Below are 16203 nucleotides of genomic sequence, written 5' to 3' on the forward strand. Positions count from 1 at the left end.
TCCTCGCAACCAACGGGATAAGGGGTTGTCAATCCCTACACGGTCACTTACGAGAGTGAGATCTGATAGATATGATAGGATAATATTTTTGGTATTTTTATGATAAAGATGCAAAGTAAAATAAAAGCAAAGTAAAAAGCAACGGAAATAACTAAGTGTTGGAAGATTAATATGATGAAGATAGACCCGGGGGCCATAGGTTTCACTAGTGGCTTCTCTCGAGAGCATAAGTATTCTACGGTGGGTGAACAAATTACTGTTGAGCAATTGACAGAATTGAGCATAGTTATGAGAATATCTAGGTATGATCATGTATATAGGCATCACGTCCGAGACAAGTAGACCGACTCCTGCCTGCATCTACAACTATTACTCCACACATCGACCGCTATCCAGCATGCGTCTAGAGTATTAAGTTCATAAGAACAGAGTAACGCCTTAAGCAAGATGACATGATGTAGAGGGATAAATTCATGCAATATGATAAAAACCCCATCTTGTTATCCTCGATGGCAACAATACTATACGTGCCTTGCTGCCCCTACTGTCACTGGGAAAGGACACCGCAAGATTGAACCGAAAGCTAAGCATTTCTCCCATTGCAAGAAAGATCAATCTAGTAGGCCAAACCAAACTGATAATTCGAAGAGACTTGCAAAGATAACCAATCATACATAAAAGAATTCAGAGAAGATTCAAATATTGTTCATAGATAAAGTTGATCATAAACCCACAATTCATCGGTCTCAACAAACACACCGCAAAAGAAGATTACATCGAATAGATCTCCACGAGAGAGGGGGAGAACATTGTATTGAGATCCAAAAAGAGAGAGAAAGCCATCTAGCTAATAACTACGGACCCGAAGGTCTGAGGTAAACTAATCACACTTCATCGGAGAGGCTATGGTGTTGATGTAGAAGCCCTCTGTGATGGATGCCCCCTCCGGCGGAGCTCCGGAACAGGCCCTAAGATGGGATCTCGTGGGTACAGAAGGTTGCGGTGGTGGAATTAGGTTTTTGGCTCCGTATCTGATCGTTTGGGGGTACGTAGGTATATATAGGAGGAAGAAGTACGTCGGTGGAGCAACAGGGGGCCCACGAGGGTGGAGGGCGCGCCCCCTACCTCGTGGCTTCCCTGTTGGTTGCTTGACGTAGGGTCCAAGTCTCCTGGATCATGTTCGTTCCGAAAATCACGTTCCCGAAGGTTTCATTCCGTTTGGACTCCGTTTGATATTCTTTTTCCGCGAAACTCTGAAATAGGCAAAAACAGCAATTCTGGGCTGGGCCTCCGGTTAATAGGTTAGTCCCAAAAATAATATAAAAGTGAATAATAAAGCCCAATAATGTCCAAAACAGAAGATAATATAGCCTGGATCAATCAAAAATTATAGATACGTTGGAGACGTATCAAGGGTTACGTCGATGCAAGTTTTGACACTGATCCAGATAACTCTAAGTCTCAATCTGGATACATATTGAAAATGGGAGCAATTAGCTAGAGTAGCTCCGTGCAGAGCATTGTTAACATAGAAATTTGCAAAATACATGCGGATCTGAATGTTGTAGACCCGTTGACTAAATTTCTCTCACAAGCAAAACATGACCACACCTTAGTACTCTTTGGGTGTTAATCACATAGCGATGTGAACTAGATTATTGACTCTAGTAAACCCTTTGGGTGTTGGTCACATGACGATGTGAACTATGGGTTTTAATCACATGGTGATGTGAACTATTGGTGTTAAATCACATGGCGATGTGAACGAGATTATTGACTCTAGTGCAAGTGGGAGACTGAAGGAAATATGCCCTAGAGGCAATAATAAAGTTATTATTTATTTCCTTATATCATGATAAATGTTTATTATTCATGCTAGAATTGTATTAACCGGAAACATAATACATGTGTGAATACATAGACAAAACAGAGTGTCACTAGTATGCCTCTACTTGACTAGCTCGTTGATCAAAGATGGTTAAGTTTCCTAGCCATAGACATGAGTTGTCATTTGATAAACGGGATCACATCATTAGGAGAATGATGTGATTGACTTGACCATTCCGTTAGCTTAGCACTTGATCGTTTAGTATGTTGCTATTGCTTTCTTCATGACTTATACATGTTCCTATGACTATGAGATTATGCAACTCCTGTTTACCGGAGGAACACTTTGTGTGCTACCAAACATCACATCATAACTGGGTGATTATAAAGGTGCTCTACAGGTGTCTCCGAAGGTACTTGTTGAGTTGGCGTATTTCGAGATTAGGATTTGTCACTCCGATTGTCGAAGAGGTATCTCTGGGCCCTCTCGGTAATGCACATCACTATAAGCCTTGCAAGCAATGTGACTAATGAGTTAGTTGCGGGATGATGCATTACATAACGAGTAAAGAGACTTGCCCGTAACGAGATTGAACTAGGTATTGAGATACCGACGATCGAATCTCGGGCAAGTAACATACCGATGACAAAGGGAACAACGTATGTTGTTATGCGGTTTGACCGATAAAGATCTTCGTAGAATATGTGGGAACCATATGAGCATCCAGGTTCCGCTATTGGTTATTGACCGGAGACGTGTCTCGGTCATGTCTACATAGTTCTCGAACCCGTAGGGTCCGCACGCTTAACGTTCGGTGACGATTTGTATTATGAGTTTATGTGTTTTGATGTACTGAAGGTAGTTCGGAGTCCCGGATGAGATCGGGGACATGACGAGGAGTCTCGAAATGGTCGAAACGTAAAGATCGATATATTGGACGACTATATTCGGACATCGGAAAGGTTCCGAGTGATTCGGGTATTTTTCGGAGTACCGGGGAGTTACGGGAATTCGCCGGGGAGTATATGGGCCTTATTGGGCTTTAGGGGAAAGAGAGAGGGGAGGCTGCGCCCCCCCTTTCCTTCTCTCCTACTCCTACTACTTGGATGGGCTCCTAGTTCTACTAGGAAAGGGGGAATCCTACTCCCGGTGGGAGTAAGACTCCCCTAGGGCGCGCCATAGAGAGGGTCGGCCCTCCCCCTCCTCCACTCCTTTATATACGGGGAGAGGGGCACCCCTTGGAGACACAACAATTGGTCTCTTGATCTCTTAGTCGTGTGCGGTGCCCCCTCCACCATATTCCACCTCGATCATATCGTAGCGGTGCTTAGGAGAAGCCCTGCGTTGGTAGCATCATCATCACCGTCACCACGCCGTCGTGCTGACGGAACTCTCCCGTGAAGCTCTGCTGGATCGGAGTTCGCGGGACGTTATCGAGCTGAACGTGTGCTGAACTCGGAGGTGCCGTACGTTCGGTACTTGGATCGGTCGGATCGTGAAGACGTACGACTACATCAACCGCGTTGTGCTAACGCTTCCGCTTACGGTCTATGAAGGTACGTGGACAACACTCTCCCGCTCGTTGATATGCATCACCATGATCTTGCGTGTGCGTAGGAATTTTTTTGAAATTACTACGTTCCCCAACAGGGGTTATGTGGAGAAGACAAAAAAGGAGAAAGTCTCACATTGACGCAGCTAATCAACGGGCTAGGGAGATGCCCATCAATTGATGTCAATGCAAGGAGTAGGGATTGCCATGCAATGGATGCACTAGAGCTATAAATGTATGAATGCTCAACAAAGGAAACTAAGTGGGTGTGCATCCAACTTGCTTGCTCACGAAGACCTAGGGCATTTGAGGAAGCCCATTGTTGGAATATACAAGCCAAGTTCTATAATGAAAATTCCCACTAGTATATGAAAGTGACAAAACAAGAGACTCTCTATTATAAAGATCATGGTGCTACTTTGAAGCACAACTGTGGAAAAAGGATAGTAGCATTGTCCCTTTTTATTTCCCCTTTTTTTGGGGCCTTTCCTTTTTTATTTGGCCTTTCTCTTTTATTTTTATTTTTTTGGGACAATGCTCTATTAATGATGTTCATCACACTTCTATTTATTTACAACTCAATGATTATAACTCGATACTAGAACAAAATATGACTCTATATGAATGCCTCCGGCGGTGCACCGGGATGGCAATGAATCAAGAGTGACATGTATGAAATAATATGCATGGTGGCTTTGCCACAAATACGATGTCAACTACATGATCATGCAAGGAAATATGACAATGATGAAGCGCGTCATAATAAACGGAACGCGCATGACAATATATCTCGGAATGGCTATGAAAATGCCATAATAGGTAGGTATGGTGGTTGTTTTGAGGAAGATATAAGGAGGTTTATGTGTGATAGAGCGTATCATATCACGGGGTTTGGATGCACCGGCGAAGTTTGCACCAACTCTCAAGGTGAGAAAGGGCAATGCACGGTACCGAAGAGGCTAGCAATGATGGAAGGGTGAGAGTGCGTACATTCCATGGACTCAACATTAGTCATAAAGAACTCACATACTTATTGCAAAAATCTACAAGTCATCAAAAACCAAGCACTACGTGCATGCTCCTAGGGGGATAGATTGGTAGTAAAAGACCATCGCTTGTCCCCGACCGCCACTCATAAGGATGACAATCAAAGAACACCTCATGTTTCAAATTTGTTACACAACGTTTACCATACGTGCATGCTACGGGACTTGCAAACTTCAACACAAGTATTTCTCAAATTCACAACTACTCAACTAGCACAACTTTAATATCACTATCTCCATATCTCAAAACAATCATCAAGTATCAAACTTCTCTTAGTATTCAACGCACTTATATGAAAGTTTTTATTATATCCATCTTGGATGCCTATCATATTAGGACTAATTTTATAGCCAAAGAAAATTACCATGTTGTTCTAAAAGACTCTCAAAATAATATAAGTGAAGCATGAGAGATCAATAATTTCTATAAAATAAAACCACCACCATGCTCTAAAAGATATAAGTGAAGCACTAGAGCAAAATTATTCAGTTCAAAAGATATAAGTGAAGCACATAGAGTATTCTAATAAATTCCGAATCATGTGTGTCTCTCCCAAAAAGTGTGTACAACAAAGATGATTGTGGTGAAATAAAAAGCAAATACTCAAATCATACAAGACGCTCCAAGGAAAACACATATTATGTGGTGAATAAAAATATAGCATCAAGTAAAGTTACCGATGGACGAAGACAAAAGAGGGGGTGCCTTCCGGGGCATCCCCAAGCTTAGGCTTTTGGTTATCCTTGGATTTTACCTATGGGTGCCTTGGGCATCCCCAAGTTTAGGCTCTTGCCACTCCTTGTTCCATAATCCATCAAATCTTTACGCAAAAACTTGAAAACTTCACAACACAAAATTCAACAGAAAATCTCATGAGCTCCGTTAGCGAAAGAAAACAAACAACCACTTTAAGGTATTGTAATGAACTCATCCTTTATTTGTATTGGTGTTAAACCTACTGTATTCCAACTTCTCTATGGTTCATAACCTCCGATACTAGCCATAGATTCATCAAAATAAGCAAACAACACACGAAAAACAGAATCTGTCAAAAACAAAACAGTCTGTAGTAATCTGTATCTAACGCAAAATTTGGGTAACTCAGAAAAATCTACCAAAATAGGAAGACCTAGATAATTTGTTTATTTATCTACTGCAATTGGAATCAGTATTTTATCACGTTCTAGTGATTTTTAACAATTGTTTTCGTTAGCAGAAAGTTTCTGACTTTTTCAGCAAGATCAAATAACTATCATCCAATCCAAGAAGATCCTATAGGTTTTACTTGGCACAAACACTAATTAAAATATAAAACCACATCTAACCAGAGGCTAGATGAATTATTTATTGAATAACAGCAAGTAAAAATATTGTGTTGTCTCCCAACAAGCGCTTTTCTTTAAAGCCTTTTAGCTAGGCATTGATAATTTTAATGATGCTCACATGAAAGACAAGAATTGAAGCGCAAAGAGAGCATAATAAAACACGTGATAAACACGTCTAAGTCTAACATACTTCCTATGCATAGGCATTTTATAAGCAAACAAATTATCATAGCAAGCAAAAATTAGCATATGCAAGGAAGAAGAAAGAGACGATAACAATCTCAACATGACGAGAGGTAATTTAGTAAGATAAAAGTTTCTACAACCATATTTTCCTCTCTCATAATAATTACATGTAGGATCATAGGAAAATTCAATAAAATAGCTATCACATAACATATTCTCAACACGATCCACATGCATGCGAAGTCGACACTCTTCCAAAATAGTGGGATTATCATTAACTAAAGTCATGACCTCTCCAAACCCACTTTTATCAAAACTACCATAAGATTGAACATTCTCCAAATATGTGGGATCTAAAGTTGACACTCTTCCAAACCCACTTTCAATATTATTGCAAACACTATTATCAATCTCATATTCATCATGGGACTTAAATAAATTTTCAAGATCATAAGAAGAATCACCCCAATCATGATCATTGCAACAAGTAGTAGACATAGCAAAACTAGCATCCCCAAGCTTAGGGTTTTGCATATTATTAGCACAATTGACATAAAGAGAATTTATAGTAAAATCATTGCAATCATGCTTTTTATTCAAGGAGCTATCGTGAATCTCTTCATAAATTTCTTTATCATAATTTTCAGATTCACGAATTTCAAGCAAAACTTCATAAAGATAATCTAGTGCACAAAACTCACTAGCAATTGGTTCATCATAATTGGATCTCTTAAAAAGATTAGCAAGCGGATGAGGATCCATAGATCTTAGGTTCTCTGTTTAGCAATAAATAAACAACTATTCCAACTAAACGAGCAAACGAGCCAAGTAAGACATCAAAGCAAACGAAAAAGACGAACAGAAGAAGGGCGAATAAAATGGCAAGGGTGAAGTGGGGGAGAGGAAAACGAGAGGCAAATGGCAAATAATGTAATGCGAGGGATAAGAGTTTGTGATGGGTACTTGGTATGTCTTGACTTGTGCGTAGACTCCCCGGCAACGGCGCCAGAAATCCTTCTTGCTACCTCTTGAGCATGCGTTGGTTTTCCCTTGAAGAGGAAAGGGTGATGCAGCAAAGTAGCGTAAGTATTTCCCTCAGTTTTTGAGAACCAAGGTATCAATCTAGTAGGAGGCCACACGCAAGTCCCTCGTACCTACACAAACAAATAAGAACCTTGCAGCCAACGCAATAAAGGGGTTGTCAATCCCTTCACGGCCACTTGCAAAAGTGAGATTGATAGAGATGATAAGATAATATTTTTGGTATTTTTATGATAAAGATTGAAAGTAAAGATTGCAAAATAAACAGCGACAGAAATAGCTAGTTGACGGGAGATTAATATGATGGAAAATAGACCCGGGGGCCATAGGTTTCACTAGTGGCTTCTCTCAAGATAGCATAAGTATTACGCTGGGTGAACAAATTACTGTCGAGCAATTGATAGAATAGTGCATAGTTATGAGAATATCTAGGCATGATCATGTATATAGGCATCACGTCGATGACAAGTAGACCAAAACGATTCTGCATCTACTACTATTACTCCACACATCGACCGCTATCCAGCATGCATCTAGAGTATTAAGTTCATAAGAACAGAGTAACGCATTAGGCAATATGACATGATGTAGAGGGATAAACTCAAGAAATATGATATAAACCCCATCTTTTTATCCTCGATGGCAAAAATACAATACGTGTCGTTTCCCCTTCTGTCGCTGGGATCGAGCACCGCATGATTGAACCCAAAGCTAAGCACTTCTCCCATTGCAAGAAAGATCAATCTAGTAGGCCAAACCAAACTGATAATTTGAAGCGACTTGCAAAGATAACAAATCATACATAAAAGAATTCAAAGGAGATTCAAATATTGTTCATAGATAGTCTTGATCATAAACCCACAATTCATCGGATCTCGACAAACACACCGCAAAAAAGAGTTACATCGAATAGATCTCCAAGAAGATCAAGGAGAACTTTGTATTGAGATCCAAAGAGAGAGAAGAAGCCATCTAGCTAATAACTATGGACCCGAAGGTCTGAGATAAACTACTCACACATCATCGGAGAGGCTATGGTGTTGATGTAGAAGCCCTCCGTGATCGATTCCCCCTCCGGTGGAGCGCCGGAAAAGGCCCCAAGATGGGATCTCACGGGTACAGAAGGTTGCGGTGGTGGAAATAGGGTTTCGTGGTGCTCCTGGATGTTTTCGGGGTACATGGGTATATATAGGAGGAAGAAGTAGGTCGGTGGAGCTGCGAGGGGCCCACGAGGGTGGGGGCGCGCCTAGGGGGGTAGGCGCGCCTCCCTGCCTCGTGGCCTCCTCGCTTCTTTCTTGACGTCCACTCCAAGTTTCCTGGATCACGTTTGTTCAAAAAATCACTCTCCCGAAGGTTTCATTCTGTTTGGATTCCGTTTGATATTCCTTTTCTGCGAAACACTGAAATAGGCAAAAAAAAAGCAATTTGCACTGGGCCTTGGGTTAGTAGGTTAGTCCCAAAAATAATATAAAAGTGTATAATAAAGCCCATTAAACATCCAAAATAGATAATATAATAGCATGGAACAATCAAAAATTATAGATACGTTGGAGACGTATCAGGGACTGACAAAATTATATCTGTAGGTATGCTGACCGGCCATCCTGAAGAGGAGATGTCCGGAATCTCGGGCGATCTGCTACAAGAGCTGTCGCAAATGCACGAGCAAGCTCGGCAGGCGATGCGAAGTGTTGCCAAGGCCTTATGGCCATCCGCCTCCCCTCCAGGGAGGATGGAGGAGCTTATACAACTATTCAAGAGAGCGCGGCGGCGTTTCCGATTATGGAAGATATCGGCCTGCCGGGAAGGTGCACGAGAAGCCTGGGCCATGGTGAAAACACGGTATACCAAGCTTGATCCAAATCATATGGCGCGGGTCAGACCTCTAGGGTCGGATGGGAAAGAAATTCCCGTGAGTTTGGTATATGACCAAGTAGAAGTAGCCGCCAGATATTCCCAACAGGATTGTAAGTTAGACAGCCTGTTAGACGGTATAGAGGAGAAATTTATGAGTCTAAGTGACTATGTACTTTCCTTGACGTATTTGTCCCTAGCCGGATTGTAAAACGATTGTCATGGCAGACCTTTTCGCTTCGACCTCTGGACCCGAAGGTGCAGAGTGTTTCCGAATACCTGAGTGGCAAAATATACCGGGGTACGCGTGGAAACCAGGCGTATGGGTCATAGTTGCTTGAACAGACAAGTTGTATCCGGCTAACTATGTTATATTACATTGTGATTGTAAGAAACATCTTCCAGAGAGAATAGTTCCGTTAAGGGTTCCTTTCCTTGGATGTACATGCGTTAATATGCATGTCCGAACTGTGTTTGAAAAAATCGAAGTATATTCAACATCTGGGGGTTCATATTCTAATGACTGTAAAAACATCTTTAGTTCGCCGACCGAATATTCCCTTAAGAACGCTAGCTTTCGGCTTCACCCAGTCTGAGATACACATCCGGATGACCCGGCAGTAACAATCGCAGAGGTGCTCCCCTTATGCCCTAGCTGAACTAACGGGAACATAGGGCATAAGCACAGGAGCCAGGCAATCCAGCTTGGCCAAAACTTAAGTCATATCGATGCACATAATGGCGAAGAAAAGGTACATATGGGGAAAACGTGCATATGTGATGAGCTTGACGCTCGAAAAATAACAATAATAAGCTTCTGTCAAGGAAGCTCCCAGGTATAATTGACGTACATATTTGAAGATGTGTATGCCACAAGTGCACGGTTTAGCCGCACTAAAAGCTTTAAGGCTAAAAAAGGAAAAAGGAAAAAAAAGGAAAAAGTAATGGAAACAATAGGGAGAAGGAGACGAACAAAGAGTCTAAAAAGTAGATGATTTGGTATGCCCTCCTTGCAGAGGTTCTATCTTGGTCGGTTGATTGGGTGTTATTCTAGGTGTTGTTGAGATGACCTAAGCTAATAACAATTTGAGCTTGTCTCCATAGTGTGTGATTATATTTAGGTGGACAAAATCCCCCGGTGATAAGCCCAAAAAAAATTTGGCATTGACGCAGGGGTAGAGCGTTGGTGACGCCTGAAAAGAAAATTCGGCATGGCGCGGGAGGTAGAGCGTTGGTGATGCCCAAAAACAAGATTTGGCCTGATGCGGGAGGTAGAGCGTTGCGTGCGGCAGCAAAGATACAACCATGTTAAAAAATTCAAACCATCGACGGGAAGTAGAGTGTTGTGTGCGGCAGGAAAGATACAACCATGTTCAAAAATTCAAAACCATCGGAGTGACAGTTGCAAGATGGGGATTGGATGGCGTGACACATTTAGCTAGCAAGAAGGCTGTTTGCCGAAATTGGAGTTTGGATTCTTATATAATTTCATTTTAGACCAATTATTGTTAAATCACAACATGTTATTGTGATAAATATTATGAACAAAAATTTGTTTCAGATAATCAAAATATTGAAGAAAATTCTAAACTTACGTGCACTTACTAGTTACAAGAAACAAGCAAAAATCGCAGAACCAGAGAAAAAAACAGCAGAAAATCCGCTCCCGCCCTTCATACTGGGCCGCAGTCCACCGAAACCACGTAGAAAACCTAAGCCCAAGTTTCTCGAGCGACATAGTACATATCTGGCTCATGCATATGGCATATTCCGGTCTTGTTTTGATCTAAAAAAAAGGGCAGATTCCGGTTAGTTGCGCTGCTCGGCCGCCCGCCGGTGGTGCTCAGCTCATGGCCTTCTCCCTCGATTCCGGTGCGCGGCCTCCAAGAACTTCTCCTCCTCATCTCCAGTCCTTACCCACTCCCGCGCGACACGCCACCTCGCGAGCCCTAGCGGATCTCTGGACCCGCCGCCACATGACGAATGCGGCCGGCCGGAAACGAACACCAAGCTGGGGAAGCTGGCGAACCGGCGGTTTGTGGGCGGCGTAGCGCATGCGATCCGTCGATCCGCGAGTCGGAGGTAATTCGCCCATTTCTCTATTCGAGCAGTTTTTTGTTCGTTATGCAAAAAGTTCGACCTATTGACCATGTAAACTTTGCCAGTAGTTTCTTTTTCAGAGGTCCATTAGTCACACCAGCAATCATCTAGGAGGAGGTAGCCAGGGTGCCTCTGTGTGATCGGATTAAATTGTGCATTTTGTACAGAGAAACTGTTTTTGCACACACAAAGCTGCTTGCTGGAAGAACTAAATATCATGCAACTTTAATACTATTCAGCATGCCAACAATATTCAACTTGTAAAGATTCGACTAGTACATTACTAAGATACAAAGATGTGAACACAAAATCTGGATTACACTGAAGTGGGCTTAGCCGCTCAGCCAAAATATCTGAATAATACTAACTGGTCATATAGCACTCCTACCCCAAAGAACAAACCAAAGGCAATCACAAAGATGACCTTATTGCTGCATTGTTTTGCAGAGATGATGGAGATGGGAGGTGCTTCAACTGAATCACAATGGTTAATAAGCATAGGGCCGCACAGCTTTGGGTTCCCATTAAAACTAGAAGCTTGAAATGTGCTTAGCTGGCCTGTTGTTGGAATAGGTCCTTCTAGGTCGTTGTTAGAAATGTTGAACTCCGAAAGGAAGTGAAGGATCTGCAAAGCTGCAGGAATTTCACCACTCAGATGGTTATTAGACAAATCTAGCCTCTGAAGGATAGCGAGGTTGCCGATCGATTGTGGGATTTCTCCATAGAAGTTGTTGAAACTCAAGTTCAGGTAAAGGAGTGCTTTCAGATGACTAATCTCTTGGGGAATCACACCCGTGAATTTATTGTTGCCGAGATTCAGCACTTTGGGCCAAGCACTGCCCATGCGGTACTGAAGTTTACCATTAGCACTGTCCACATAAATTGGTAGATCAAGGAGGCTTGGGTCCAAATAGATGGCAGGCTTGTCTGATTTTAGCATTGGCATCTCCATCAAGGTCATTGGGATTTTCCCAGTAAGACTGTTATTTGATATGTCCAGACGGAAGAGGTGGTTTAGGGAGTTGATCCATCTTGGCATTGGTCCAGTGAGTCGATTACTGAGTAATACTAGGATCTTAAGATTTCTGAGCTTTGATAACCAAATAGGTATCCTTCCAGTCAACGAACACCATTCCATGGCAAGACATTGAAGATTCTGAAAACCGTCAATGGTTTCATCTTGTGGCATGGCCTCATTCATGAAGTTTCTGCCAATGAGCAGGGTGCTGATGTTCCTGCAGCTCTTAATGGCATGCAAAGCTTTTGTGATATTTGTAAAGGAGTTTTGACTAAGTGATAGGAAGGACAGGTGCTTCAGATTGCCTATTCTTAGTGAGATCTCACCATGGAAATGGTTGTCTGACAGCCGCAGTGCAGTCAAATTGCTGCATGAGTAAATGCTTTCTGGAACTATGCCACTGAGATTATTCCTTATAAGATCTAAGTATTTTAAACTTTGAAGGGAGGAGAAGTTGATATTGCCCAGATCTCCACTGAAGTTGTTGATCTTGAGATCAATGGTTTTGAGATGTGTACAGTTGCTCAGAGTTGATGGCAGCTCTCCAGACATTTTGTTGCTACCCAAATGGAGCTCCTCCAGCCTCCTGAGCTGATCTATGGACTCTGGGAAGTTGCCACTGAAACTGTTTCCTCCAAGGTCAAGAGTAAGCAGATTACTGAGTTTGACTATGTGTGCTCCATCAAGTTCTCCTTGTAAAGCATTGTTGGGGAAGGAGAGGTACTCTAGCGAGGTAGCGCAGAAGATTTCAACAGGGAGAGTCCCACTTAGGTTGTTATGGCCAACCTTGAGCACTTTGAGCTTGGAGCAATCACCTAGTGCGGTGGGAATATCACCACTCAATTGGTTGTAACAGAGGTCAAGCAAAGCCAAAGATGGTGACCCAAGGCAAAGAGAAGATGGTATTTGCCCAGTGAAGCTGTTATTGCTGGCGTTGAGCGCGATCAGATTCTTCATCATCTTCCATGTGGCTGATGGAAATTCTGAGCTGAACTGGTTGCTTGAGATGTTGAGTACCTGCAGAGGCCAGTCGGTGGTAACCAAAGAAGGCAGCTCAGGCAGCGGTCCATTGAGCTGGCAGAAGCTGACATCAAGGACGATGATGCTTCTGGAGGACATGAGCTCTGGCGGAAGGCCACCGGAGAAGGAGTTGTAGGAGAGGTTGACATGTAGCAGGCTGGTGAGGTCGGCAAGGGACCGTGAGATGCGCCCTTCAAGTCCTCTAGATGCCAGGGAGACCTCAGTGACAGTCCCGTCTCCATTGCAGGTGATGCCTAACCACTCGCAGCAGTCCGTGCTGCTGTCACGCCACGATGTGGCGAGGCCGCCATCTCTGGACAGCCCGGCAAGGAAACGGAGGAGGTAGCACTTCTCCTGCTTGGTGCATGCGGTGGTGGGGGAGGCCAAGATGAGCAGCACGAAGAGCTGCAGCACGGCCGTAGGAACGTTGAAGAAATGCATTGGTTAGTGTTTTCTCCTACCTTCTTTTTTGCTGTTGCTTGAGAATGCATATGCAGTGCTCGTGCTATTTATCATCTAGCAGTAGCTTTATCCTTTGCATCAGAGCTACTGAACACCATTCATAACACCATGTCATGTCATGGGTGCCGTGCAGCTTAGGGCCCTTGGCCATGATCGGCTGGTGCACAAAAGACTGTAGTACTAGCGTGGGAAAGCTACATCCGTGCCCATCAATTACTATTAGCCATAACAAAACGCCATCAACTAGTTTATAAAGCTCTCTTCTACTCTCTCTGTAAAGAAATATAAGAGCGTTTGGATCACTAGCGTTTAGATCACTAAACTAGTGATCCAAACGCTCTTATATTTCTTTACAGAGGAAGTACTTGTGTATGGATTAAATAGTTACTGAATAGATTGAGGTTAGGCATTGTATCCAAAATATTCAAGTAACAGGAAATCAATCTGTCATCTACCAGCCCCAAGGTTCACGCTTATTATGTTTACATGGCTGAAAAATATATAGGAGAGCAAGGTTCATTGCTAGTTAGCTTATCTTAAATGATCTATTTATTGCGTTACGACCCAATAGTACATATGCTAGTGGCAGGCTGCCATCGATAGCCTGCCCCCTGGGGTACCCTAGTTTACTGGGAATTTGCTCACCCTACTGTTGGTATACTTGAGTATGATAGGTACGGACCGTACCCAAAGATACCAGGCCACATGGGCTGGATTTCTTTTGATTTGATAAATAATGCAGAATGGTACCAGTTACACCACATGATTTGTTTTCCATGCTTTAATGCAGAAGCAAGTTAGATTCTGGAAATGAGAGTCAAATGGTCGATCAGAGAGGTGTGTATCTTGCGTAGTTTCTTGGTTGAGCCTGATAAAATCAGAGTCAAATGGAAATTTCTTCTTACTTCATGGTTGTTTCTTGCATGATGGGAAGAGTTCAGTTAGGTTTCCTCTTCTCAGTTCATGCTTGAGCCGTTTTCCTCCATGCTCGCTTTTGGTAGTTAGTAGAGTACTGGAGGTATTTGTGTTTCAATAGAATCTCCTGAGAAGGTACATACCTAAATGCTTTATCTAATTCATGCTTTGCAGAACATTTTGTGAACTTGTGTTTGATGTCTATGAAATATATTCTGCTTGATAATTATACAAATTGGTGGTTGTCTCCACATGAGGTGGCTAGGTTGATGTACAAGGATGCATGGGTTCTTGTTTCAACCACTCTGACAGCTCGAGTTTACCTGTTGAATAACTGTTATTGGTCGATTCTTTTTTTTAGACTTCGTAATTATTATGTTTCATTTCTTGTTACTTTGCTTGATGCATAAACCGTATATGAAGACCCTGGCGAAAACCCTCGAACACACACATATCACGTATTCATGCAATGAACAAGCGAAGACTTGTTTTCATGGAAAGTTGAAAAGGTACTCAAAGGCAGACCAAGTGACTTGACTTTGGTCATCACAGACCAAGCGACTTGACTTTGGTCATCGGGGCTTGAAACAGCTTTTTTTAAGTAAAGTGCACAGTTAGTACAAGAAGTCGTGGCAAAAGTTGAGTTTATACCAAGTTTAGAAATACCACGGTTTAGTACATGATGTTGTTCAAGTGAGTGTTAAGTGGTGTTTGCCGTACTTGTGCTCTTTGTAGCTAGTGAGCAATTATTCGTTATATCAGTTTGAGAATTGTTTCATGTTTATTTATTTTCTTATACTCCGTGTTAGTTCCTTGCAGATCATATTTTCCATTTCCCTGGGTACGGTACAGGTCCTGGAACAAAGCAGAGCCAAAAGCACATATGCATCATTCGTGAATGTACTTCAGATGCACAGAGAGTGGCCATGGTATATCCCCCTCTTCTCTTGTCAACTTCCTATGGCTCCTTTACTTGCTATTTTGCTTTTTTCTTTTTTACAGAGAAGCAGCAATGTAGAACTGTCTCCATATGAGACGGATTGGTTCTTGTCTTGTTCATGGAAAGTTGAACAAGAACGCAGAGCAAGCGACTTGAATTTATCTTGCCAGGAACCATACGTCAAGTGTATGAATGTTAGTGACTGACTCTGGTCTTTGATTGGTATTTTTTCAAGAAGAAACACATTGGTTGGTGTTTCTTCCCCTTGTTTTGCTGTTGCTGGCAGAATGCATGCACTGCTGGTACTATTTATCATCTAACAGTGGCCATATAGGTGGTGGCATGAGTAGTGGCAGGCTGCCAGTGATGTAGCCTGGCCCCTGGGGTACCAACACAGTTTTGGGCCCGCTGAGGCTTACTGGGAATTTGCATGCTTGACGCTGAGGTCTTGCTATACTTGAGTGTGATATACGGATATACGAGTTAACATGGGCTGGATTTCTTTTGATAAAGATAAAGAATGCAGATTGGTACCAGTAACCAGGCAGCATGATGTTTTCCATGCTTTAATGCAGGATCAAGTTAGATTCTGGAAATCAGAGTCAAATGGTCGATCAGAGGTGTGTGTTCTTGCTTATGTTTTGAAATTTCTTCTTATTTCATTGTTGCTTATTGCATGATAGGAAGTGTTCAGTTAGGTTTTCTCTTCTCAATTCATTTTGGGACTGACAAAATGTTCTGGTTTCCTTTGTGCTCGCTGTCGGTAGTTAGTAGAGTGCTGGAGGTATTCGAGTTTCAATAGAATCTCCTGAGAAGGTACATACCTATCCAACTGATGCTTTGCGGAACATTTTGAAAAGTTGTGTATCATGTCTATGGGGAGATATTCTGCTTGATATTTATCATGGGGGGGGG

General features: G+C 42.4%; 1 protein-coding gene across 1 annotated transcript; it reads right to left on the reverse strand.

Annotated features, from left to right (window-relative positions):
* Positions 1 to 10985: 10985 nt before the first annotated feature.
* On the reverse strand, positions 10986 to 13684 carry LOC123143891 (tyrosine-sulfated glycopeptide receptor 1-like). Its single transcript, XM_044562887.1, has one exon. It carries the CDS (start codon positions 13410 to 13412, stop codon positions 11274 to 11276), a length of 2139 nt encoding a protein of 712 aa, XP_044418822.1. The 5' UTR covers positions 13413 to 13684; the 3' UTR covers positions 10986 to 11273.
* Between the last annotated feature and the right edge of the window lie 2519 nt (positions 13685 to 16203).

The sequence above is a fragment of the Triticum aestivum genome, chromosome 6D (genome assembly GCF_018294505.1).
Source record: "Triticum aestivum cultivar Chinese Spring chromosome 6D, IWGSC CS RefSeq v2.1, whole genome shotgun sequence".
NCBI lineage: Eukaryota > Viridiplantae > Streptophyta > Magnoliopsida > Poales > Poaceae > Triticum > Triticum aestivum.

Excerpts from the sequence above, each read along its gene's own strand:
- LOC123143891 (XM_044562887.1), bottom strand. The coding sequence starts at position 13,412 with ATGCATTTCTTCAACGTTCCTACGGCCGTGCTGCAGCTCTTCGTGCTG.